General features: G+C 44.9%; 3 protein-coding genes across 5 annotated transcripts in view; 1 reads left to right on the plus strand and 2 right to left on the minus strand.

Moving 5' to 3' along the window:
• Window positions 1-13,002, plus strand: part of LOC118420882 (protein PRRC2C-like) — a 24,112-nt gene extending 11,110 nt beyond the window's left edge. For 2 of the 3 annotated variants that reach the window (XM_035827940.1, XM_035827941.1), the window contains exons 12-23: window positions 102-573; window positions 1,180-1,395; window positions 1,784-1,975; window positions 2,112-4,625; window positions 5,089-5,243; window positions 5,912-6,101; window positions 6,538-7,136; window positions 7,338-7,418; window positions 8,040-8,466; window positions 8,989-9,135; window positions 9,649-9,809; window positions 10,201-13,002. In XM_035827940.1, the coding sequence (XP_035683833.1) occupies window positions 102-573; window positions 1,180-1,395; window positions 1,784-1,975; window positions 2,112-4,625; window positions 5,089-5,243; window positions 5,912-6,101; window positions 6,538-7,136; window positions 7,338-7,418; window positions 8,040-8,466; window positions 8,989-9,135; window positions 9,649-9,809; window positions 10,201-11,832 (6,786 nt within the window). In that variant the 3' untranslated portion in view covers window positions 11,833-13,002. The remainder of the gene's footprint in view (window positions 1-101; window positions 574-1,179; window positions 1,396-1,783; window positions 1,976-2,111; window positions 4,626-5,088; window positions 5,244-5,911; window positions 6,102-6,537; window positions 7,137-7,337; window positions 7,419-8,039; window positions 8,467-8,988; window positions 9,136-9,648; window positions 9,810-10,200) is intronic. The other variant, XM_035827942.1, reaches the window with a different exon arrangement.
• Window positions 13,003-13,341: 339 nt separating this feature from the next.
• On the minus strand, window positions 13,342-20,705 carry LOC118420884 (queuine tRNA-ribosyltransferase accessory subunit 2-like). Its single transcript, XM_035827944.1, has 13 exons — window positions 20,554-20,705; window positions 19,635-19,853; window positions 18,856-18,919; window positions 18,505-18,609; window positions 17,947-18,120; window positions 17,412-17,511; window positions 16,768-16,841; window positions 16,450-16,501; window positions 15,816-15,864; window positions 15,128-15,337; window positions 14,691-14,813; window positions 13,951-14,174; window positions 13,342-13,478 (listed from the first exon to the last, which is right to left on the minus strand). Exons 2-12 carry the CDS (start codon window positions 19,835-19,837, stop codon window positions 14,069-14,071), a joined length of 1,260 nt encoding a protein of 419 aa, XP_035683837.1. The 5' UTR covers window positions 19,838-19,853; window positions 20,554-20,705; the 3' UTR covers window positions 13,342-13,478; window positions 13,951-14,068.
• Window positions 20,706-21,475: 770 nt separating this feature from the next.
• Window positions 21,476-24,008, minus strand: LOC118421665 (actin cytoskeleton-regulatory complex protein PAN1-like). Its single transcript, XM_035829109.1, has 2 exons — window positions 23,104-24,008; window positions 21,476-22,410 (listed from the first exon to the last, which is right to left on the minus strand). Exons 1-2 carry the CDS (start codon window positions 23,614-23,616, stop codon window positions 21,823-21,825), a joined length of 1,101 nt encoding a protein of 366 aa, XP_035685002.1. The 5' UTR covers window positions 23,617-24,008; the 3' UTR covers window positions 21,476-21,822.
• Between the last annotated feature and the right edge of the window lie 1,293 nt (window positions 24,009-25,301).

Here is a 25,301-nt window from a genome sequence, read left to right on the forward strand (position 1 = left end):
CGTCGTCCGATCGAAATCGCGCCTAATGTGGAGTGGGGCATAATGTAGACAATAATAGAGGTCTGAATAAATGCTGACTATTTTGTACCTTTCCCTCCCAGCCACCATACCCCACTCAGCGCTTCCCGCAAGGTGTTCCCCCTGCTCAACAGCAGCTTGAGAAGGATGTGGAGGAAGTTGGGCGCAAGGCTCGCCACAACAAACCTGTGTCCGACGAAGTTGCCGCCGCCATCGAGCGAGCTCGCAAGCGACGCGAGGAGGAGGAAAAACGGGAAGAAGCCGAACGCAAGAGAGCTTGTGCAGAAAAACTGAAAAAGCTTGAAGCAAAGATGGGCTTGAAGGAAGAAAAGGAGGGGCAACAGAAAGAGGGGACGGAGGTAGAGGAAGTTACTGATGAGAATAAAGAGAACATTGTGAACGCAGCATCAGTTTCTCCATCTCCCAAACCACCTGCGGAGCCCGCAAAGCCGGAACCTTTTCACGCTGGACCGGAGACGATCGTGAAGCGGCCACGAACGGAAAGCGAGAGCAGCCGCGACAGCGGCAAAGGACGGGAGAACTTCATTCCTCCCAGTGAGTTGGACATTTTTCTTGTGTGATTTACAGTAAATTCATTTATTTTGCAGGACTCAGTAGGAGTGGAAAAGAGGTTTTGGCATTGTTTATATCCCTGCTGGAAACAATACCATAGCACTAAAACATATCCAAATTTTCATGATTCCGAATTGGAGAGGTACAGCCAAAAATATAAAAATAGCACCACTGCAAATATTTCAAGATTTATACGCCCTGAAAGCAGTTACTCAAGCAAATGGGTATGATTCGGAATCAGTCATGTTTCAAACAATATCCTTCATAATTTTTCGTCAGTGACACTGGAGAAATCCTGTTAAAAAGAGTTTTTGTATCCTAGCTGTGAATTGGTTTGCAAGAGATCTAGTTGAAGAATTATTTCTTTAGTGTCACTGATGAAAAACAAAGGATGTCGTTTGAAACGTCAGACTGTTTGTATCCAGTTGCTAGAATAACTGCTTTTTGGCATATCCTATTACCTGGATGTCTAATCTTCATTGACGTTTCAAGAAGTACAGTATTTTGACTTCTGCAATGTGTAGTTATCCTTGATGAGCAAAGAAGTACAAACATGTCAAGTTGAGCTTTTATTGTCTGTCGTGCCAGGTGGACAGCAGACCTTTGCAGAGCGTGGGCCAGGCGGGCAGCATCCCAGCTACTCCCGACAGTTCCAGAGGAACCTGCCACCTCGCTTCATGAAACAGTACCTACAGCAGCAGCAACACCATCAACATCAGCACCAGCAACAACAACAACAACAACAGTCCTCCCAGCCTGCCCAGCAGGAGAGCAGACCTCAGCCACAAGCTGCTGCCCCTGGAGGTACTTGGGATTTTCAATACACCTTCTTCATTCAATGGACATGACAGAACAAAAAGGAAGTCATTGAGGGAAACAGACAACAGTTATTTATCGAATAAGCTCACATTTAGTTTTTCTCTATTTTCTGAATATAAAATCAAATGATAAGTAATGTTGTGCACAGGTAGATGTAGCAATTTGAAGTAATGTAAAGATGCAAAATAAAAACATAATAATGTAAATATTTGATGGACATGCAGCTATTCACTCTCTGTTCTTGCAAGGTGCAAGGATATCATTGGTAGATGAAATCCTAATTATGATTAACATCGGCTTCATTTTCAAGAACTTTGTCTTTTTATAAGTGGCCCTTTTTGACAATGACGATTCTGCTTTCTTTTTATACAAGTGCCCCCTCATCACACCATGGGGCCGGCTCCTGGGATGCCGTTTGACCCACGGATGGACCCACGCGATCCCCGGTTGTGGGGACCACCACACCACCCGCACATGGGCATGCCTCCACAGTGGGACCCGCGTATGCAACAGAGAATGCAAGTCATGGAGGGCCAACATGTCATGGCACCAATACCTCCGCAAGGTTGGTTCTTTTACAAATTGCTATGCAAGTGCCAAATTAAACGTTTGCATATGTTTTACTGGTTCCCTTTCTGTGATATATTATGTATGATGGCTGTGTAGTTTTAGTTACTTATTGTCAAGGTTTTTCTTTCCAGTTATACCACAAAAGAGGATCATGCGACGGGACCGCACAGACAGCATGGGCTCCGGATCGGACAGTCACGACGGCGACCGTCGCACTCCGGAACAACGAGGGCCGACTCCCAACCAACACGAGAGGGACGGCAGAGGACCTCCTCTTCCGCAGGTCAGCGAGAGGCCACAGCAAGAGGAGCCCAAGAGGTCCACGGTACAGCAGGACCCGTTTGAGGAGTCTGAACGTTCTGAGGAACTGAAGCGAACTGAAAAAAGAGACCACAAGCGAGAGGACTGGAGGTCGCATCATGAGCAGCCATCTGCAGACACTCAACAGAATGAAGACACTCAAAGGAACGAGAGAAGAGCTCTCAAGAGGTCAGCCTCAGCTCTGTCCAATACATCCAGCCAGTCAGACGAACTTAAGCACAGAAACGAGCCTCCAAAGATGCCTCTTCCTGATACTGCTAAACCTACAGGGGAAGAAGGGATGAAAGACCACCAAGCTAAGAGCAGGGATTCGTCCCGTGAAAGCTCTGGCTATAGGCAGCGGCAAGAATACGAGAGACCCAGAGCCTACCGTGACAGGGACAGGTCTGGGCGCCCCAAGCCTGAGCTTCGAGACAGAAGACTTGCAGACCGGGACAAGAAGGACAGTAAACCTGACAGTTCCAGATCCGGCCCCAAGGATTCTGGCAAAGACCGCAAGCAGAAGGACACCTCGGAGAAATCTGCCGAGCCAAGTGCCAAGCCCGTGTCAGCCTGGGAGAACAGAAGCAGAACAGCAGAAGTGGTCAAGAAATCCACCACTGATGATAGTAAGCCATCAAAGGAGCCAACAAAGGAAGATAACAAAGACAAAATGGAGTCCAAGGAGAACAAACTACCAGCTAAACCTGACAGACCCACAGACAAACAGGAAAGAATTGAAGACAGACCTGTACAGAGAAGAGAGGACTCCCGGCAGGACTTCCATCAGGACAACAGGCCTCGGAGAAGAGATGACCGCCCAGAGCGTCCGCCCAATCAGCAGCGTAAAGATCGTTCTCGAGACAGACCGCCACGTGATAGGACGTCATCGCGTGGTAGAGGAACTAGAGGACCGAGCTACAGGGGCACGTATCCCGCAGTAAGGGGGAAAGGTCGCGGGCGTGGAGAATACAGAGGTGGACGAGGAGGACCCAGCAGGCCGTTCCACAGTCGAGAAAAATCTCTGGACGACAACGCTCCCAGCGGCAGCTCCGACAACGATGAAGCCCCTCAGCGCAGGAGAAAGCCTGACGAAGTGAGTGATGTTGATAGTGATGTCGAAAGTGCGGAGACCATCAGCGAATCCTCACACAGTGCCAAAGCCTCGCAAGAGGACCTGTCTAGGGATAAGGAAAAGGCAGACAAGGAGAAATCCGAGAGGGAGGGAGGCAAACACCCAGACACAGTTAACAAAGGGTTTCCCAGAGACAGGGATGCCAACAGGCGAGGCAGGGATGATCGCGGTTTCCGAGCCCGTGGGGAGCCCACCAGAAGAGGCAGGGGTGGGAGTGCGCCAGTCCGCGGCTCTGGCCGAGGCATGCCGAGATTCGGCAGCAGAGGCAGGGGTGGCAGTGCTGCGCCTCCCAGAAATCATTACGAGGAGAGGGACGACAGAGAACACAAAAACTTTGACATGAACAAGAGGGAGGAGGGTGAAGGCAAAGATGACCATCGCCCTAATAATGATCGCCAAAGAAACAGCATGCAGCGCAAATCTGACGGAAGAGGTCCTCCTCTCCGCGACAGGCCTGACAGGGAAAAGAGAAGGCGACCTCCCCGACCAGAAAGACCGCCTCGGTTCCAGCGCGGCCCTCGCCCAGACAACAGATACAGATCGAACGATAACCGAGGTCAGGGTGCCGGCCGCCCCCCTCCCAGGGGCAGCGCTTCTGTCAACAGTCTACCCAACGCCGTGACCAGTAAGCCTCCTCTCCAGAGGCAGAACTCCGCAGGACAAGTCGACGAGGTGGAAGAATGGGAGACTGCATCAGAGAGCAGCGACTTCAACGATAGGAAAACCAAGGACACCAAGCCCGACTCAAAAGATGCCAAGCCCACGTCTGCACAGATGAAGAAAGAGCCCCAAGCCAAACGCACCTACTCCAGCCAGCGACCGGGGAACGAACGGCAGAATCGTCGCGGCGGTGACGGCCCGAATAGAAGGGACGGGGGACCCAACGGTCGCCCTGATAGGAGACCTCCTCGTGGTGACAATAAAGACTCAAACACAGGAGGCAATGGCCCAAACAGAAAGGGACTTCCTTCAAAACCACCCGCAAGTAACAGGCGCATGGACAGTACCTCTGGATTGAGTGCAATAGATACCAAGAATGTCAGCACAGTCTACCGTGTGGATGAGATCATACCAACAGACCCAGTGGCCATCCAAGGAGCACTGCGAGACCTCCAGAATCGCAGCAAGAAGAAAGAAGTCAACGGGAAGACCAAACCACAGCAGGAGAAAGTGGACAAGCTGGCTGGGATTGATATCAACAATTATGCAAGTGAGTAGCTTTTTTTCTTTGATAGCTTAGAGTTATGAGGTCGTTATCTATAAATGTTAGGTACCAGTATTTGTCAGCAGCATTATGCTGTTCTGCTATGTCCTGATCTATTTCATTGCACATATTTTCAACTTTGATTTATTCAGTTGTGTCCAACTAATCATCACCCGAGTTCTACACTGTAATACATAAAATTTGTTGATCGTACACCAAGCCCTTAGAAATTACGAGGGAACACTCTATATGGTGTCCATCATGATGATGATGTCCAATCCCAGTACTAGCTGATTCAATTTCAATTTAATTCAATAATAAGGTACAAAACGTACCGTCAGTCCATATATCAACATTCAACAAACAGATAATGAATATTTCCTTCTTGCTAATGCCCATGTCGCCGGTGTATTTTTAAACACCACTCTTGTTATTTATGTCAACTGACACATCATTGCCTCCTCTACAGGTGTTGTGGTAATCGACGATGTCCCAGAAATGACAGACGAGGACCCGATAGCACTGATGAATGACGAGGGCTTCACGGAGGTCATGTCCAAGAAGAAACAGAAGGCCCTGGCAGACGAGGAGCGCCGGCGCAAGGAAGAGCAAATGCTCCGAGAGGTAAAACCACAGTATGCAATACAAGTTAGGCTTAGGGCAAAAGTGTTGTGTTTCCTGTTTCCCTACCTACTCTTGAAAACCCTGCCAACCCTTTACTTTCTTTGGGGTGGGCAGTGGAGTCACATAGCTTCCAGTTAGAATTTTTATTCAGCCTGCTTCCTATTGAAGTAAAAACACTTCTTGTCCTATGTAATGGAGGATAAATGTATCCATTATGCACAAAATTAAAGCTTGACATTGAAAGACAAGTGTCCTCATGCATTTCAGTTGACTTTGTTCAACTCTATTGTAATATGTATCACTATAGTTTGGGCCAACCTAAAAAAAATGAAAAAAAAAAAAGATAATCCCTACCCTACCGACCCTAATTTTTTCTGGACTTGGAACAGGAAACACAACATTTTTCCTAGGCCTTAACATGCTTTTATGTAAAAGAATGCATTTGTCCAGTTAGGTTCTGAGCCAATGATGTTGTTTCCTTCCTATTGGCTTTGCCAATTTGAGGACATCATAACTACCACCCTTTTCTGATGGCTCATTTTTTGCTGAATGCACTGCTTGTTTTTAGTAACAGTTTTTAAAACATCATGATTCTGTGGTTTTCAGTAAAGTGCAGAAATTATGCATGGGGACGTAAAAACAACGAATACACATCTTCTATTCCTCAGGCCCTTCAGAAGGCAAGGCAGAACAACATGCACGACAAGGGAGGGAAGAAACTGCCACCTCGGTTTGCTAAGCAGATGAACAGCACGACCGCCACGACCAATGGACAGCCACCCCTGAAGATTGACACATGGGATGCCAGCCAAGCAGACAACATGACAAAGACTGAAGCACCTGCTGCAAATAATAAAAGTGAGTGCATCGTATGATACTTCAAATGCATATGTTTATTCATACTCTGATTCAGAATATTTTTATCATGTTGGTATGTCACTGAGTAAAGAGGCTCTTGTTTTCAAGACTCTGCTTTATTTCAATCAACGTTGCGGTGGCCGTTTGTCATCTTCCTCAGGGCAATTCTGACTAGTTCACATTGCACTGCAGCTATAGGTGTCTCTGCTTACAGATGTGGTCTGAAATTGTTGTGAACCGGTCAGAATTGCCGTAAGGAAGTTGACACACGGTCATCAAAACTTCAGTGGAAATAAAGCATGGGTTGTGATATTAAAAGTCTTTTACTTTAGCTTGTTGATGCTATCTAAGATGGAAGGTGCTTTGGTCTTATCCTGTAGTTCTTAGAATAGTTTTCCTGTGTTGACAGTGTTTTAAACTTCCTTTCCTTTTGTAGATGTGAGGCTGACTCCACCTCCGCCACCATCCGTGAATGCCTGGGACAAGCCCATCTCGTCCATCAACGCCCAGTCCCCGATCCCTCTCATCTCCAGCCAGACACCCACAGTCACAACCAGCACACCCTCCACCACTCAGAACCTGCTGAACAAGGCTGTGGGCGCGGAACGCACGCCCGACAAGAAGGCCAAGATGAACCAGCACGACAGCGGCGTGGATTTGAGCGTGGACTCGCGGGGCTCGTCCCTTTCCTCTTCCCAGCGAAGTTCGCCTGAGAACGAGGAACACAAGGCCTCCCAGCTGGGGTTAGACCCAAGCCTGTTGAACCACATCGGGGAAACGGCCGTCGAGAAGGATGGAAAACACTCCAAAGGCGGTCAGGAAGGAACTAGTACTTCAACACTGGAGCCTCCCAAGCCACAGAGATCCATGCGTCAAGACAGGGTAAAAGACAGGTCCGTCTCCAACACCAGGTCCAAGTCCTTCGACACCACACGGAACCACAGCGCTGGTGACGGTGGTCCGGAAAGTGGTGCCAAAGGGAAGGAGGGCTTCCCCAAGAAGTCGTCTTCCTTCGATATGGATGATGCCACACAGGTACTGATGGTTCTGTGTAGTGTAGCTGTTCTATCTTTCCAGCTGCTTTCAAACTTCTTACGTCTGTAGTCGTCTACCACTGAAATAGTAAAACGCAGTTTGCACAGTTATCTATCAACAAAACGTGGTTCCAAAATTGAGAAAGAAAAGCTTAAGTATGGGTACCAAATTGCAGCTCTCTCTTCTCCCACTGCTGCATAGGTACCTCCAAGTGAAGGCTCTGTAAAAGCACCTGACCAGACCGAAGGTGCTGTTGATCAATTCAGACCAGACACTCCCAAGGTTTGTTTGCACCCTTTCTCTCCTAGTCTCTATCACGAACCTCTTCTTCTATCTGTTGATCTGAGTTTTGATGCATGCAGCATGTTCCTCTTTCAGGTGGTGGTGGAAGTGAGGTCAGTCATCCATTTCTGAAGACAGGATGTATTGTTATGTTGTTGGAGCAGGGTTCTAGCCAACGTCCTTCCTTCCGTCCTTTCCGAATTTTCCTGTTGGGGACGGACAAAAATTTTGCCCATTCTGTCCTCTATGATGGACAAAAGTCGTCATGAAAATATATTACAACAGATGCCATGAAAATTTTGCCTTTTCCGTCCTCTATGATGGACAAAAGTCGTGAAAATATATTAAAACAGATGCCATTGAACCAAGCAAAGTGGACAAGCAGAATTTGCCCCCAAAATGCAGGAAATATCTTTTCAGAGGGTCTAGATTTCAAAATTTTCCAGGGGGAACATGCTCCTAGACCTCCCCCCTAGGATCACCTTCTGCATTCGACAGAATTTCCAAATTCAATATCCAGGGGACGGGAAAAAGATTCAGGCTGGCTAGAACACTGTGTTGGAGATAGAAGAATATTTTGTTGAGGCGGCATTTCTAAGAAACAATCTTTTCCCCTCCCAGGGTGGTGGTGATGGCGACGAGTTGGCGTCCAGTGTGGCATCAACTCTGGACATCAAGCCTGACGTGTCCCTCCTGAACGCTGGGTCCCCCCGTCCCGTGGACAAGACCAAGGCTGGCCTCCCCCAGTCCATCCCCATCACCAAGGGTGTGACTGCGGGCATCCAGTCCCCCGTCTCTCCAGCGACCGCTGACCTGACCTTGAAAATGGAGCTCGGAAGGAAGGCTTGGGAGAACCTCCCGCCTGTTATGGAGCATAGTGTCCCTTCGCCGAGCTCTGTCACGCCGTCCAGCAACCAGCCCATGTCCTCCAGCCCCTCCATTGGGGCCTCCATAGGGACCACGGACACCAAGACCTACAGTACCTTCTCCACTGTAGCTGCCGAGGGCCCGGGGGTGGGCAACGTCAGTTCTGATGGAGGGAACACAGGTTCGTGGTAATTTCTAACAATATAAGATCAGATCACATCTTATTCCAAGTTTTCAGTTGTAGGCATGATACTCAGCAACAAGACACTCTAATCTTAATTTGAAAGTTCATCTGTGTTGGTAGAAGTCATTCTTGAACTAGTTTAACTGTAACACAAGAATTGGACTCACCCAAATTTTTGACTGAACAGCACCAGTCTTTGTCAAGGCATGAACAATCCAGCGCTGCTGTGACGTCATGTTATGCAGATAGAACACGTGACTCAGTTAGCAGTGGATCATAGGTTGCAGGCAGTCAATGCCACCCACCATCTCTATTCAGGGATGGTTGTAAAGCTCTGATGTAGATGCTTCTTTAATCCCTCGAGCAAAAAAGTTTGTTTCTATCTCCAAGATTTTCACTTTGTCCAGTGAGATCAAATGACCTAGTGATTCTATATGTATTTGTTTAAGACACTCTAATGTTACGTTTGCAAGCATGGTAACTTCTGGAGAGATAATACTATTAATGATTTCCCCACAGGATCCCTGTCTCCTATTGTGTCCATGCCGGTGGCATCAGCTGTGACCACCAGCTCGATCCAGCAGCCCTCCATGAAGCCCAGCAATGACCAGCCCAATGTGGCTAAAGTCAAGCCTCAGCAGTTACAGATAACATCTATGACCTCAGGTACGTAGTCTGTAACCAAGTGGTAAACTGGGCTTACCTTAGATGTTGCATCAAGGATTAAGAAAGGACTGTACGCTGGGACTACATGATGTTGGCTCTTCTTACTTCTGTGTCAATTCAATTGAACCTTTTTCTCTCTTGAATCCAACTCGCAGCTGCCTCACAAATCTCCTGTCCTATTCTGCTTTACAGCTAAGCAACTGTCAACTCACACTGCACGGCATTGTTTACATGTTGTTTCTTCATCCCTGGCTTTGTAGTCTCTTCATGAAAGAATGATGCAAAGGATAACATGTTTATTATAAATGGCATAATGATAACAGACAAAAACAGACATTTGCCAGCGCATTTAGTCCAATTATCCGAATGGTGCAACAAAGCAAAGTTATTCAGCTGGACCCGCACCAGTACTTCGGGATTCCGTGCAATTTACAGAAGTGTGCCGTCACCCGTTGTGCAATTAACTGGCTTCTACTGTACAGTGGTTTCATCATGTCCTTTTGTACTTTGCAGGCAGTAGCTCAGCCTCATCTATATCTGGTGGAAACTACCAGGCCCAGTTCTCCAGCCAGGCTGATCAGATGCAGAGTCTGCAGGCCTTCAGTGTGACCAAACCCAGCCAGTTCCAACCATTCTATGCACTGGACACCACTCAGTTGTTGCCCCAGGCACAGGTTGGTCACAGCCTAACATTGCATAATGTTTGATTGCTAGAGTGTGATTCAACACCAAAAGCTTCTAACCAAGTTGCCTTGGTAAAATGTACCCCATGTTGATTGTGTCAATGTTTTTTAGTGTGTAAAGTGAAGTTAGAAGCAGATTTGTTAATGTGCAAGTATGTTGGATACAGTCAATACTGAAGACCACCTAAGGGACCAGTAGAATATGGTCTATGTGGAAAAGGGCACTACTAAAGACAAATTCTAGGAGGCCACCAAAAAGTGGCCACATTGGTGAGGTGTTCAGGTTTGACTGTATACCAATAGTCAAGATTGAAAAAGAAAGTGTGTCTCCAAAATTTAATGCATCTGACATTGTGCAATTTGCCACCTTTTTACACTCCAGGTTTTGGCCAGCCTTCAGCAGCAACAGCCTGGCACTGGGTACCAGTTCCCGATGTCCCAGCCTCAGCAGCTGCAGCCTCTTCTCAACACCACCTTCCAGACACAGTTGAGCATGAACCAGATCCAGCTGGGGGGCCACCAGACACAGTTAGGAGGCATGAACCAGACTCAGCTGGGGATGAGCCAGACTCAGCTGGGGATGAGCCAGGGCATGCAGCCCCCGCCGCCCCAGTCTCAGGCCCAGGAAATGTTCCAGTCTACTGCGATGCAGGGCTTCCGTTCCCAGCAGCAACTCTCGCAGACCAGCTTCTCGCAAGGGTCCATGCTGATTTCCGGTAGCGGAGGACCCCTGATGTCCGCGTCGGCGTTCAAGCCCCCGCAAAACACGGCATCGAATCTCCAGTACGGCCAAACGCCGGTAGGGGCGCAGCCTTCCCAGCAGGTGTTCCTGCAGTACGACCCGACCCAGGCCAACCAGGGCCTGGCGGCCAACACGTCCATCCTGAGCTCGCAGGTGTTGCAGGCTCGTCCAGCGACCCTCCAGCAGCCGACCTCTTTCCTTCAGAACCAGCAGCAGTCCCAGAACACGTACTACACTGCCGCTCCATCTCCATCCAACCAGCTGCAGCAGCAGTCCCTACAGCTGGGCCAGTTCTCCCTGCAGGGGTACCCCAGCACTGCGCAGGCAGCTCCGCAACAACTACACATTCCATTACCCCCCTCGGTGCAGCAGCAGCAAAACCAGGGACTGAAGTCGGCACTGGAGGCCATGGCACCGGGCATCGCCGCCGAGGTTAGTCGGCAAGAGGCCAACGCAAAAGTGTACGGTGTCGGGAAGGACCACGCGGGGAACGCTACGCCGCCTACGAGCTACACGCCGAAGAACGTGACTCCGACGTCGAGTCCGTTCCGCCCCAGCACGACCAGCCCATCGTGGCAGACTGGAACGAGCGGGTTGTCTCAGTACCAGAAGCAGCAGAGCCACCTGCGGCACTCCCAGCCGCAGTACCAGCACCAGGCTGGCTTCCCTCCCACCGGGCAGCAGAAGTTCCAGGTCCTCCAGGGAGGAGGGCTTCCCACTCAGCTGGGAGCCACCATGCTCGCTCAGAGTGCAGGATTGGTGCGACCTCAACAGGCCATGCAGCAGACCATGCTGCAGCGAGCCCCGCATCACAGTGCTTACCCGGCACCCATCCAGCGCCCCACCATCCCCCTCCCCAGCCAGATTCCTGGAGTCATGACTAGTGTCCCTCGGCAGCAAAGGCCTGTGGCGGGGATTCCAGTGATGCATCAGCAGGGGCAACAACAACAGCAGCAGCAACGACAACAACAACAGTCACAAACAGTCCCAGGCACCTCATCTGCCCAGCAGAAGCTTAAGGATGCTCAAGCACGACAGAGAGCTGAGTTGCTGCAGCATGCCCAGAAGTTCCTGAGCCAGCAGGGGAAACCTCCATCCAAGTCTTCTCCGTCGCCTGGAACCCAAGACGAGAAGGGAGACAAAGCCAAACCAAGTCCAGATACCATGGGTGCCGCCTCCGCTGCAGGCACTAGAGCTGAGGACACCCATGCAGCTGCCAAACCTGATGAAAAGATGAAAGAAGGGAGTGATCACAAGGATGGCTCCAAGTAAATCCAGTCCTCTGCCATGTCAGAGATAGATATAACACTATACAGTATATATATCGAGGCTAGGAAGAGATAACGTGTCATCCCTTGAGGAGGAGGGACTGGTATGTCTTGCAACGGTGAGAAAAGCCTCGGAATGTCCAAGCCGGCATTCAAGACTTTCTTCTTATGAACGTGAGAAACTATCGTGTGTCGTTTTCACTGTGACTGATTACATGTGAAATTTTCATTGTGGAGTTTCCAGTGGATTTCGTGTCCTTGAGGAACCTATCACCGAATTGCTTAAGCTGCAACAAGATGAGAGAGAAGTCACCAACCTGTCTACCAGAGGGTGTTTAGAGGCTGCAAACCCCGTGGTGTTAGAGTGGTAACGCATCCACAAGCTCTCTGAGACATTTGGTGTCAAGAGATATCTGTCAAAGCAATCTTTTAAGAGACTATTGAACTCTGAAGTCTTCTGTGAAGTGGAAGTAAATACAGGCTACATTGCCCCCTTAGCCTAAAGATCAAGCAAGGATTTGACTGTTGAAGAATATGGTACATGTATAAAAGGTAACAAGCTTACTTGCAGTGTTGGTGTAAGCAGTCTATTTTCATCGCCACTGTTGCTTATCCACGCGTGTGTATGTGATAGAACAATTGATGGAGAATTTTGACTTTCCGTTGGCGCCAGTTACGACATGTATAATACGTGCACTACTATTTGTCGAGACGTTCTGCATTGTTGAAGATTTATTTCATGTTAGCACTATGTGATCAGTGTTTGCAAGTATGTATGTGTCAACACTGCCCTTCCATGAACTGGATTTTTGCACTGTTAGTTCATGAACATGCACAGAGAATGCTAGAAATGAAAAATAAAACTTGTGTATAGCTTATAGCAACATAGGAAAAGCTTTATCTCTCCAGGAGGTACCACTTGTTTCTTCCAGTAGGTGGGGAAGAGTGAAAAATAAAACTGGACTGTAGTTAGAAGCATGGGCCTGCCTCGGGAGTCTTGAGTTAAATACACAGTATATCATGTAGCTCAGTTGGACCGACCTGTGGAAACAATTGTTTAGTACCATGTTGAGAATTTATAAATTTTTGGAAATGTATTGCAGTGTACAAATTTCTACATGCTATAAGCGTCAGTCTGCACTAAATAAAGTTACTTAATATGCAGTTTTTAAAATGATGTTTGTCCAGTCAGGCTAACACTTTTCTTATCAGTGAAGGTTTGAATGTTTCAAGTGGAAGTGCTAGGATTTGGCCCGTTTTTAGGTCATATTCCCTTGTGACAGTAGGGTTATGTCTGAGATTCAGTGTAGCATTGGAGCAAGAGTGTTCTGCTAATCCACTTTCGGAATGCCTATGTAACAACCCAGCCATTAGGTTTGGTTAGGTACGCAACACTCTTTAAATCCAAAGGCCAGCATACACAGGGAAGTTGAAGGAACCAAGGACTCCTTGAAGGAACATAGCACATCAAGGAAACTAACTGTTAAACATTAGTCAAACCAATCAACACATCTCAATGGTTGGAACATTTTATTCTGGCCTGCAAAGTACAGACATGGTTTTAAAAGGGCCTGTCAGAGTCTTTCACATTGTTGAAAATTTTTGCACTACCCAGTTACAAGTCTACTCAAAGAAACACATAATAGTATATACAGTCAAACCTGACCCGGGGGACCGGACAAAAGCGGTCGATTTGGACAGGTGGTCGCTGAGAAGAGTATCGACTCAAAACATGCCCGATGGAAAGTATAAATGGTTTCCATTGTGCTTAATGGCATAAAGCAAGCACACTGCACGCATGCAAAGAAGCGAGATCTTTAATCTCAAATACAACACGCACACTGTAAACTGTAAATTCAACCCCAAAATCCGACGAAAACTGGCCGATTTCTGCACAAAATCGTGCTAGTTATTAAAAATCGATGAAAACCTCAATTTTGAAAATGATGCGGTCGTTATGGGTCCCAATTTGGGCCGGTCGCGGTCGCGTTGGCCAGGTGGTCGTTGAGAAAAGGTCGCTTAATGCTTACGTCAATGGGAAAATAAATCGGGACCGAGAAAAAGCGGTCGAAATGGCCAGGTGGTCGCTGAGAAGAGGTGGTCGCTCGGGCAGGTTTGACTGTATAAGTATTACTTATACATTGATAGAATACAAGATTACACAAACAACAGATAGAATTATTGATATTTATGTCATCCCTGAAATAGTCAACTTCATAGTAGTTAATGACGAGTAACAATCATTTGGTCCTCTGAGTGACCATAGTTTTCAGCTCCTGGAATGTCCCCTGGTGTAGTGACTCCCTTATAGCTGCGAAGAAGCCGAAATAGTGATGGAAGTTATGCCTGCAGCAACAACAAAATATTCAAAACATTGAATGTTAACATAAGCTCTATATCAGCCAAGAATAGCAATTTCTTGTACACAATGTATTGAATATATTTTTTCAGGGTAGGAAGGCTTGAAACCTAAATTTCACGATAAAAAAATACTATATACAACAACAAAAACATGTACAAGTATCTATACGCAAAAAAATACAGTCAAATCTGTTCAAATGAGACAGTCAAAACTATTTTTCCCATTGAATAATCCTGAACCAATACTGTGGTCTAGAGTGACCACCTGTCATAGTGGCCACATAAACCTGATTTTACCAGACCCCTGAGTGGTCATGGGCAGTTTAAAATCTCCAAGCAGAACCTACGATAGCATAAGATAGTATCAAAACTTGGCAAAGGAGTGTGCATTGCCATTGGCTACTGAAGGCTGGCTACACTCCTTTGCCAGCATTTGAGACTATCTTATGATACTGCTCCGAGATCAGGCAGTTTTGACCGTCTATAAATAGGTGTACTTACATCATAAGAAGCACTCTAGCCAGGAGTTCCCCAGTCTGTAGTAGATGGTGGATGTACGCCCGACTGTGGTTCTGACAACAGTAGCAGGAACAGCCTGGGAGTACTGGTCTGAAGTCACAGGCACTACAGTGGGACAGGAGGGAGGTATGGTTAAGTTGGAGCTATCATTGGTAACATTCGAGCCATTTCTCTGCTATACTCTGCATACTTTATTACAAATGTATACCCACTTCTCACATGTGCAATCTGGAACTACCAAAATATAATGTGTATACTTCTTATAGTACTGCATATCTTGAAACTTCTACGGTAACCTCTGCCGGCCATTTATTACTACACCATGCCTGCAAATGTATGTCTACTTTTTATGACTACTTAATTAAATAATTGTTTCAGTTGCAACTTTTCACACACCCCCCAAATGAATTTTGACTTACTACTTTTCCTTGTCATTAAGATCCATCTCAAACTTAGTCCTCTGTGACCGCTTGTCTTCGATTGACCCCCGGCAGTGTTGATTCTCTGTCGTTTCCTGACTGGAATCATCTGGACCCTGTATCATTGTCTCATCACAAACATCTGAGTGTGATCTTTTTGAAAATGGAAAGACAAGAGCACAGCCCCTCTCTGTAACCTGGTAGGGAAATCTGTACTGAGTTAAGGTAAGGCCTTTGTAATGAAAGAGGCCATCTACATCAGAGCCCATCAACTTTCCCTCAACTGAGACGGGGGCCGACACAGACTTCCAAGCACCTTTGACCCTTTGCTGACGTCACACTTCCTAGTCTGGCTGTGTGACATAGGCATTGGGTCATTACAACTTGAGAAGGATCAAAGGACTGATCGAAAGCTTGTTGGTAAGCGCTTTATTTTTGTGTATGGTTATAAAGTTAAAAATTTTATCATATTCATAATATGTTACTATGTTGCATAATGGTAGAAAGATTTTTGGTGACACCTCAGGGGCGAGGCCCTTTGATGGATTTGGTTTGAAAATGTTCTGTGTATGGTAAGATTGATAAGAGATTGGTGTACACAATAGATGAGTAGGTGTAAGGTCAATGGTGCATATACAGACATGTTTTACTTGCATTTTTCAACAACTGAAATTAATAAAAAGGATACGAGCTGTCAAAGAAGTCCACACCACACTCAACAGCCTCTAGAACCTCATCTGGAAGGAAAACAATAATAAGATCAAACCTACAATTCACTCTTTTCAATTTTCAATTAACGTTTCTTTGAGCCCCTACCACACAATTTTAGCAAGCTCCTGGAGCTATATAAACGGATCGCAAGTCAAGCACACATTTCGACTGAAAATCTACCCTACAACATTATACGGGGTAAATTGGCCTACAAATAAATATCCACCAATCTTTTAAAATTACTAATTATAATAATTATTAATGATTATAAGGACAGAGTCAGGTGGACTTCTGCCCAAAATGTAGTTTTGAGCTAGCAGACTCGTTGGTCGATATCTAGGGAGTGAGTATAGGAGCCAAAATAGTAGATCAGATCACACCCAGGCTAGGTTATTTCTACTGAAGCAAATTTATCTTGGACATAAGAATGAAAGGTTAAATTTGCCAAAATTCTTCTGCTCTACTGTCTTTGAAAGTAGACTGTATTGATACAGTTATGTCTAGTGATGGCTAGGTTGCTGGAAGGCTCATTTAGTCCACTAAAGCTCATTTAGTATCATAGTGCATGCAACTAAACTTTATTCTTGGTCCATTCACAACTAAAGAGATACCTGGCCTGCTGACAGCATGGATGATCCTGGGCTTGTCCTCAGGTAACACTTCCTACAAAGTTGACAAAAAGAAAAAGTTAACTACAACAACAGACTTGCTTTTACAGAAAGAGGCTAATCTAATCAGAATCACAACAATATAATCTAGATCAGTGTTTTGTGTTCAGATGTATTTTAGTTAGCTACTGTATTATTTTTTCAATTCTTAACACAAATGCACATGGTTTTTGAAATGCATTACACCCTTAGGTTTTGCCAAATTCAACCATGATGTTAACACTTGCATAACAAATTATACTATCAATAATTTTGATTTACCAGAACAGCTTTGAGAAGATTTTTCCTGGTTTCTCTCTCCATGGCAAAGCTCTGGAAACCATCCAGTACAAAACCTGAAATTGTAAAAATATGACTTGGATACATACAAAAATAAACAATGTATGCAAACTCTTCCTAATACCAACATGTAATGGTTTCAAAAAAGGTCAAATTAGTATATCCTAACATAGAAAAGTTGTCACAAAGAGCATGAAGAAACAACAGATCTATCTGATTTATACAATACTTGATACAGTGTTCTAGTCAGCCTGAATTTTTTTCCATCCCATAGATTTTAAATTTGGAAATCCTGTTGAGTGTCAAAGGCTGAATTCTATGGGGGTTCAGAAGCATGTTCTCCCTGGAAAATTTTGAAACTTGGACCATAAGAAATGCTATTTCCTGCATGTTGAGGGGCAAATTTTGCTTATAGACTCTGCTTGGTTCAAAGGCATCTGTTTTATATTTTAACATGCAGATTTTTGTCCATCAAAGAGGATGGAATGGGCAAAATATGTCCGTCCCCAGCTGCAAAATTCCGTCAAAGGATGGAAAGATGGATGCTGGCTAGAACCCTGAGCTGGTAGCTTCTAAATTCCTAGAACAAGACAAGAGAAGAAATGAAAAGAATGCTAAGTTCTTACCTGCCACAGGTCTTTTACATGTCTCCCTTGCAGACCTCAGTCTTTCCTCTAACAGATCTCCTCCTTCTATCACACCCAGAATTTCTGAGCCCTTCAACTCCTAAGAGAATATATATAATTGTTAAAACATAGCAAATTGCATCCAAAGCTTCAATCTTTTGATTTTTGTACATTAATTGTGTACAGAAAGTAGCATGGGTACCATACTTATATTTCTACTGGGGCTCCAAAAAGGGCAGTGAGTGAAAGGAGCCCCAGTATAGTAAATAGGATGGTACCCAGGCTATAGAGAAAGGGCCTGAATTAGAAGGTTACGATTACTGCTTAACATCGTTTTTGCTCACAGAAGTTAACACCATGTTGAAGATTTCACAATGGCCCCACAGTTTGTAACATGGTATATAACCTGTAAAAATAAAAGCTGATAGCCTGTATGCAAGCCTTGTTAAGCTTCTGGCTATGCAATAATCTGCTTAAGTATGGCCCTGGCATGAGCTAAACATTGCATGCTTATCTCAAAAACGCTGACATCTACCTGTGACTTCTGGTGTATTTCCAGACACTGATCCAAGAAGTTTAATGTCCTGTCGACAGACTTGCGCACCCTCTTGGTGGAGGTGTCAGCAGAAGCAGTGTCTCCATCACACAGACACTGGTACCAGTCAGGACGGAACGCTTTCTGTATGGCCATGAAGTCTGCCACCTCCAACTGTGGGGAGGTAAAAGACGTATTAAGCAAAGGTCTGGGAAGAGTCTGCAAATACCGGAGCAAAACAAAAAAATATACACTGTTAGGCTAGCCCCTGAGGCATCGCCAAAAAATGAAGAAAAACTTACTGGTGCAGTGGCCAAATGTGTAGAGTGTTCACCTTGTGTTTGGTATGAAGGGAGTATGATCCCTGGCCGATTCAAGTTCAAAACTCTAAATGGTACATACTGCTTTCTCTGCTTAGCACTGAGTATTTATGAAAGAACATGGGAGTTGAGCATATACCACTACTAGACTAACTAGTGGACTAGCTCTCTGCTGTAGTGATCATTGTACAAACATGTGTGGCCCAAGGTCAATTGTAACAGAGATGGATGTATGTACCTTTATCCTACCCCCTGGCCCCCACACTGACACCCCCTTGTTGAAGTTGTATCCCGTCGCCTCCCTCACAGCAGGATCTTGCACAGAGCAGTACAAAAAGAAGTCCTACAGAAACAACAGAGACAAGGGCAAGGATTTCAGAAGAGGAACACATTACTCATGTGGCTTTATTTCTTGACAGTTAAGGATATCTTTAATGTGAATGGAACTACTCAAATACAGAATGTACTTTATAATGCTGTAGATTTATAAGATATCATTACATTCCCATTAATCAATCTAAGTCTACCATTCATATTCTTTTAAACTAAAAATGATTTTATGATAAAATATGAAAATCATAACTCGTACCTCCATGCCGGTGAATTTTCCGATTCCCTGCTGAAAGTCTTTAACAACATGATGCTGCTCCGCTCTGAGACACACAAAACGTACAAACAATCTTATCATAGTACAACAATAGTCACCACATGACACTGGGTTAAATATGTATAAAGCAAACATTCATCACAGAATCCTTATCCTGGAGGCCAGCGAACAGTGCTCAACAGCTATGGGTTTTCCAGTTTATTAATAAAATAAAATAAAAAGCCTGTATACTAGCCCTCTTACAGAGACCAGAATGCATGTGCGGCATCAGGAATTCTAGGTTACAATGATTGTCAAAGGTAAAGGCCCTGTAAAAGAAACAAAACCCATCTGGATATTGTTCATGTTATGTAAATCAAAACAATGGTAAAGAAAAGGACAGTCCTGTTTTCCTTTACGAGGCCTTTACCTTTGACATATTACCTAGAATTCCTGTTGCCGCTCATACGTTTTGATCTCTGTGAAAAGGTTTAGTATTAGTGAGTGCATATGTAGCATGAAAGTTCAGCTGTGTTGGTAAATGACATTATGGATAAACTAAACTTTAATTAACCAACAAGTTGGGACTTACTCCAACCATTGACATATTATTACCTAGAATTCCTGTTGCCACACATGCATTCTGATCTCTATGAAAGGGCTTATGGCAGCTACGTTTGCTCTATGGTCAGTAGGCATCCTTCCATCTACTGTAAACCAATACTAGTATATGGCACAGATAACATAAGACCAAAAGCCTTATACATATTGCTGGTACTCACAGTGTAGGCAGTGTGATCTGTACTCCCTCAGGTACGGTGTCCAGCTTCTGTAGAACATCGTACGTCAGGTGTGGTGCTGATCCACACCTTGTGTACAACAGACACCCGGGGAACTCCAGAACCTTGTTGCCATGCCGACCGACTTCTGTGATGGACCCCACCCGACAGCCGTTGACAACATTGGACAGTAGCACTTTCATCATGGAGTGTTCTATTCAACTGCTTGACACAGTCAAAAGTCCACAATCAAATAAAAAGCCTTTTCACAGAGATCAGAACGCATGTGCGGCAACAGGAATTCTAGGTAATATGTCAAAGGTAAAGGCCTCAAAAAACAAAACCGTCTGGACGTTGTTATCTAAATCGAAACAGGGCCTGTTTTCTTTTTCTGGGCATTTGACATATTGCCTTTATCTTTGACATATTAGTTACCTAGAATTCCTGTCGCCGCACGTGTTCTGATCTCTGTGAAATGTATAATTTGCTTCACAACTTGATACAAGTTATAAGAATAAGTTTTTATAACTTGAGTGCAGCGCCATATTGTCCTTGTCACTTTTATATGTTTATGAATAAAAACGAATACAACTCGTGATTATTGTGCGATACAAAGACATCAGCTTGCAAAACGTTAAACAGCCTCATTACTCAAAAATTGGGAACCTACTGGCAACAAATACACCCGATATATCCAAGAAGGTTTTAATCTTATTGAAACCTTCTTGATACATAATATCATTATATATTAAATAATATTAAAGATGAAAGGTTCCTACGTTGTTTACCTGGCTGAAGTTGCCCCCCTCCCCCTTTGCGTTACTCGGTTCAGCGAAAGGCCCAAATAATAATATTATGTGCTGTAAGGTCCATCTCTTTATAATTTATGTACTAAATGTACTACTATACCAACCATACGTACAGATCAAACTCATAGGACGTCATACACGTGATGAAATGTCGAAAAGTAGGACGTCTACGTCTACGAAAGTCCGTGTGATTTTTTCATGGAGGCGGCCATCTTGAATACTTCCCACTATGCTCTGCGCGGAAGTAAACAATTCGGCAACAACTTTTGAACCGTGTAATAGAGTGTCACAGACTTTGTGTGGACTCTGTATGGACAGCTTTGTTGCTCTGTTTGGGATTACTTGGTAACTAAACTACTAAGTGTATCTTGACCGTACGTCATAAAACCCTTGAAGGTAGACAGTACTAGTACAGCATCACAAGCCACCCCTGAGCACACGCTTTTGGATCGTCCCTCAAGATGTTTGAACTCTCCAGTAACGTTAATAATAGAAGTTATTGTGTAGGTTTTCTTCATAGAGAGATCGTGTACATGTATACAGATTTGCTGACATGGCATCCAGACATCACATACTACCTTACTTATCACGCTTATAACCCTTAACGGAGGGTCCCCTAACTTCGGACGTAATTTTATGAGTTCCACATCGTATTGCACCAGTGTCGATTGTCTGAAAATTGTTGCGCTTTGACTAATGATAAATGAGAGTGGTGGTGTTTGTGATTTTTTTCGTTGAGGAGTTAACTTAACGTCGTCCATCACATTATTTACACCTCGAATCTCAGCCTTTAAAAACAGAAAAACGTTGTTATGAATGTAATATTCTATAAATGAAAACAAACATGGCTTACCGTTCTGCATAATGAGACTATTCAAAATTCGTCCGAAGTTACGGGCCGCATGCCCAAGTTACGGAACCCTCCGTTTCGAATTCCTGCTAAATTTCTCATTTTTTTTTACCTCTCTCCTGCTCAGTTTCTTACGGACAGGAAGCAGTAAGAACAAATCATAGACAAAGACTGACCAGTAAATAATGTCAACATTTTTTTATTTGAAAATAGACAACTACTAGTATCTAGCATGTTGGAATTGAATCTTCACTCGCATACAGATTAACGTTGCTATGTAGGTTAGAAGGAAGAACTATAAAAAGTTAAACCCGTGTAACATTTTCTAATATAGAACATAAAGATCTGCTACTTCCCAGAAGTCAGACTAAAATTTAAAACATTTATTTATCTATGAGTTTTACAGTCACAAAAGTACCTTACATTTGTTACTTCAAGTTGTTGAAATACCAGATGAAAGTCTTATTCGAAATGTACGGCACAATACATACAAAACCCCATTGTTGAACTACAGCGCAGATTCATACTGCATTTAGTTAAGAAGTTTCTCCCTCCAGTACTCCACCCATGGTTTCTCGGAAGAACTCTTCAGGTTCAGCTCCTCTATTCTACTGATACTGCCATACCTACTCCTCTCTACCTGTTGTGCAGGTGGGGCGCTTTGAGCTCTTGCCTTGAGACGTCTTTGCCTTTCCTGCATGAGACACTCGTGTTTTTGTCTGTACTTTTTACGGATGAAGTCCTGTTCGGCAGGGCTTAGCCGATTCATGCTACCCTTTTGGTTCTTGTCGTCAAATATGTCCAGTTTCTGGTGCAACACCAGGATAGTAGGAGGAGTGACCAGTCTTTTCTTCTGGAATGGGTTAGGTTGTGAGATGTTGGTCGCAGGTGGTACACTGGGTGCGACGTTACTGTTCTTTCCTCCCTTTTGCGCAGGTGTTGTTGTTGTTGCGAGGGACCGCACTTCGACTTTCATCGGAGGGCTTCGGTGGGTTTCGTCTGAGCTCGACGACACGTCGGAGATTTCCGAGATCCTGTCGCTGTCGTCGTCCCCCCATGCCGTTCTGTGAGCATGTGGCTGTGCGAAGCTGACTCTGCTCTGGCTCCGTGGCGGCATCGCCTGGGATAGAATACAAGTTATCAGTATCACAACATCACTTTTTGTCAATATTTGTCTGCTCTTTTATGTCGATTCACCCTTTTCATTATCATTTCAATTTTAAAGGTCATAGCTAGACCACTAGATATCATTTCCTAAGTATTGACTTACGGCACTCTCACTGCACTTGGGGCACCGGTGCTGCACTGCGGGGTTCGAAAGATCACTTAACGAATTTCAGAGATAAAGAAAGAACGACATTTCTGATGTTTTGCGTATCTTCTAAGTCATACTTTAACTTTTTACTTAATATGTATATTATTTTTTAAAAATGGCGAAAATAACACAACAGTACCGCAGTGAACGACCCCCGTAGTGCCGCACCGGTGCCCCAAGTCCAGTGAGATACCACCTTCATAATTTGCCTGTCTGTCGTCTGTCTGTGTGCTTCTGTATTGTAGTTTATGTATAGAGGAATCAGTGCTGTTCAAATAGGCTCTACCAGATGGAGTGAAAACTACAATCTCTTGTTGCACATTTGGAGATTAAGACTGAATAGAACCTCCCTTTTCAAGGTTCATATCTGGTGACTTTAAGACATAATATCTCAAGTCACCTCAGCTGACCAATGAACAGGACCATGTATCTACTTTGATCCCTACCATTAAGTCATACCATGATATTTCTGAAAAAGAAAATTACTGATAAACTCACCTTGCTAAGGCTGCCTCTGCGTGCCACATGCGGCTCGGACATCGGTGTCTGGGCCCTCTCGGCTGGCCCTTGAGACCTTGGGAACGAGCTCGTAGCCGGCCTAACCAGGGATGTCCGGGAGAATTGCTGCGTCAGCTGCGACCGCCGGGACCGACCCGAATCCGCCGTCTTTGCCCTTTTCGTCTTCCCCTTCTCCTTCGTCACCCTTTGCTCTATCCGAAGTCTCTTCTTTCTTTCTTCTTCCTCCTTCTTGGCTAGCTTCTCCTCTGCGATTTGGCACTGCCTGGCGTAGATCCGGGCTAGCTGGTCTATAATCTTCTCCTGAGCGAGGTCGTACTCGTGAAGATTTCTCCGACGCATCCATTCTACGTGCGTGTACTCTTTGTCTAGGAACACTCGGTCGATGCGGTTCTTCCTCATCTGGTCCTCCATGTTTTTATGCTCCTGTCTGCGCCGCTGGGCCTTCTGTTTCTCAAACTCGGCCTCTAGACTCCCGCCCATACTCCGGATCATGATGACTTAGCAGTGCGTGCTCCTACCGAGTTCCGAAAGACGAAAGTGCACTGGTTCGAATCCCGGGAGCCAGTAGACTTTTAAATTTCTCCTCTTGTGTTTCCTCCTCCACTCCTACCGAGTTCTAGAAGACGAAAGTGCACTGGTTCGAATCCCTGGAGCCTGGAGACTGTTAAATCTCTCCTCTTGTGTTTTTTCGTTCACTCCTACCAAGTTCCGAAAGACGAAAGTTCAAGTTCGAATCCCGGGAGCCAGGAGACTTTTAAATTTCTCCTCTTGTGTTTCCTATTTGATTTCACTCCTACCGAGTTCCAAAAGATGAAAGTGCAGTGGTTCGAATCCCGGGAGCCAGGGGACTGTTAAATCTCTCCTCTTGTGTTTTCTCTTTCACGGCTACCTAGTTCCAGAAGACGAAACTGGTTCGAATCCCGGAAGACAAGAGACTGTGTATTTTCTCCTCTTGTGTTTTCTCTTTCACGGCTACCTAGTTCCAGAAGACGAAAGTGCCGGTTCGTTTACCGGAAGACAAGAGACTGTGTATCCTCTCCTCTTATCAAGTTCATAGGAATCTATTTGCAACTCGCTGAAAGGGATTGAATTCTGATTCTATTGTTATTCTAAAGAGATAGCAAACTTGGAAGTCTCTTGGTAAATTTGCCTCGGGCTGCAGGAAATTGAATGGACTTGGGCATCCCTAGTAACGTTGTCAACAACAGACGTCAAGTCATTTTACGTTGTGTGGCCTGGCAGCATCTATGGTAGGAAGACATTGACAAGAAATATTTAGCACAGATTATATTCCAACGTGAACTTAAAACCATTAGTTATCGTTAGGAATACACTGGTTATATCATGTAGAAAGACCTAAAAGCGATATCACGTTGCATGATGTATATGTAATGTCAATGGCAGAATTGGATACATAGAAAATACATTTACTCACGATAGACTGAGTGAAAAACAGTTCCATTAATATCAATCCAAAATAGAAATTAGTAGAGCCGAGAGTTAACGCACCCTCTAACATTTGGACATTACATAGGACTGATAGAAATGGGCACCCACCACTTCTAGCAAAAAACTAGAGCGATAAAGACCTTAAGGTTACAGACTCTAATGTAAAAGGGGTTTGTATTTGAAGAGAGAGAAAACGCTGTCGGATACACATGTATGCAACAATAGTTGCCATGGCACGGAGGCGCCATGAATATGCTGATAGGCATGTTTCTACTGTGCGCTACGGTAGTCATGGCGACGCTGACATGCCCTTCTGTGTAAGGCCTCACTGACTTCTGTGTAAGGCCACACTGGCTAAATTTTATGGATGACATCCTCTGTAGACCCCAAAACTGATGCGCGCGGGCGAAAGAAAAGAATAACTTGTGTAGCAAAAAATGCTGCTAATAAACCACGGGACTAAGCATCCAGTCCATTCTTTCCCAGGCTTCATTTGTCCTATATATTTACCACTATTAATAGACAATCAACGCCATTTCAATCATGTTTATATTGTCATTCTTGTTTAAAGAGCTAGGGAAAAAGGGCACTGTGGCCCCGTGCCCTGACCATGTGCCCTTACCCTGGAGACTAGATCCTCTGGTAAGCATAACATTCTGATTGATCAGGGATGCTATTGGTTGCCATTAAAAAAATGTTTTTGAGAACAGGAAAAAATTAATGCGCGC

This window comes from Branchiostoma floridae, chromosome 8 (genome assembly GCF_000003815.2).
Source record: "Branchiostoma floridae strain S238N-H82 chromosome 8, Bfl_VNyyK, whole genome shotgun sequence".
Lineage (NCBI taxonomy): Eukaryota > Metazoa > Chordata > Leptocardii > Amphioxiformes > Branchiostomatidae > Branchiostoma > Branchiostoma floridae.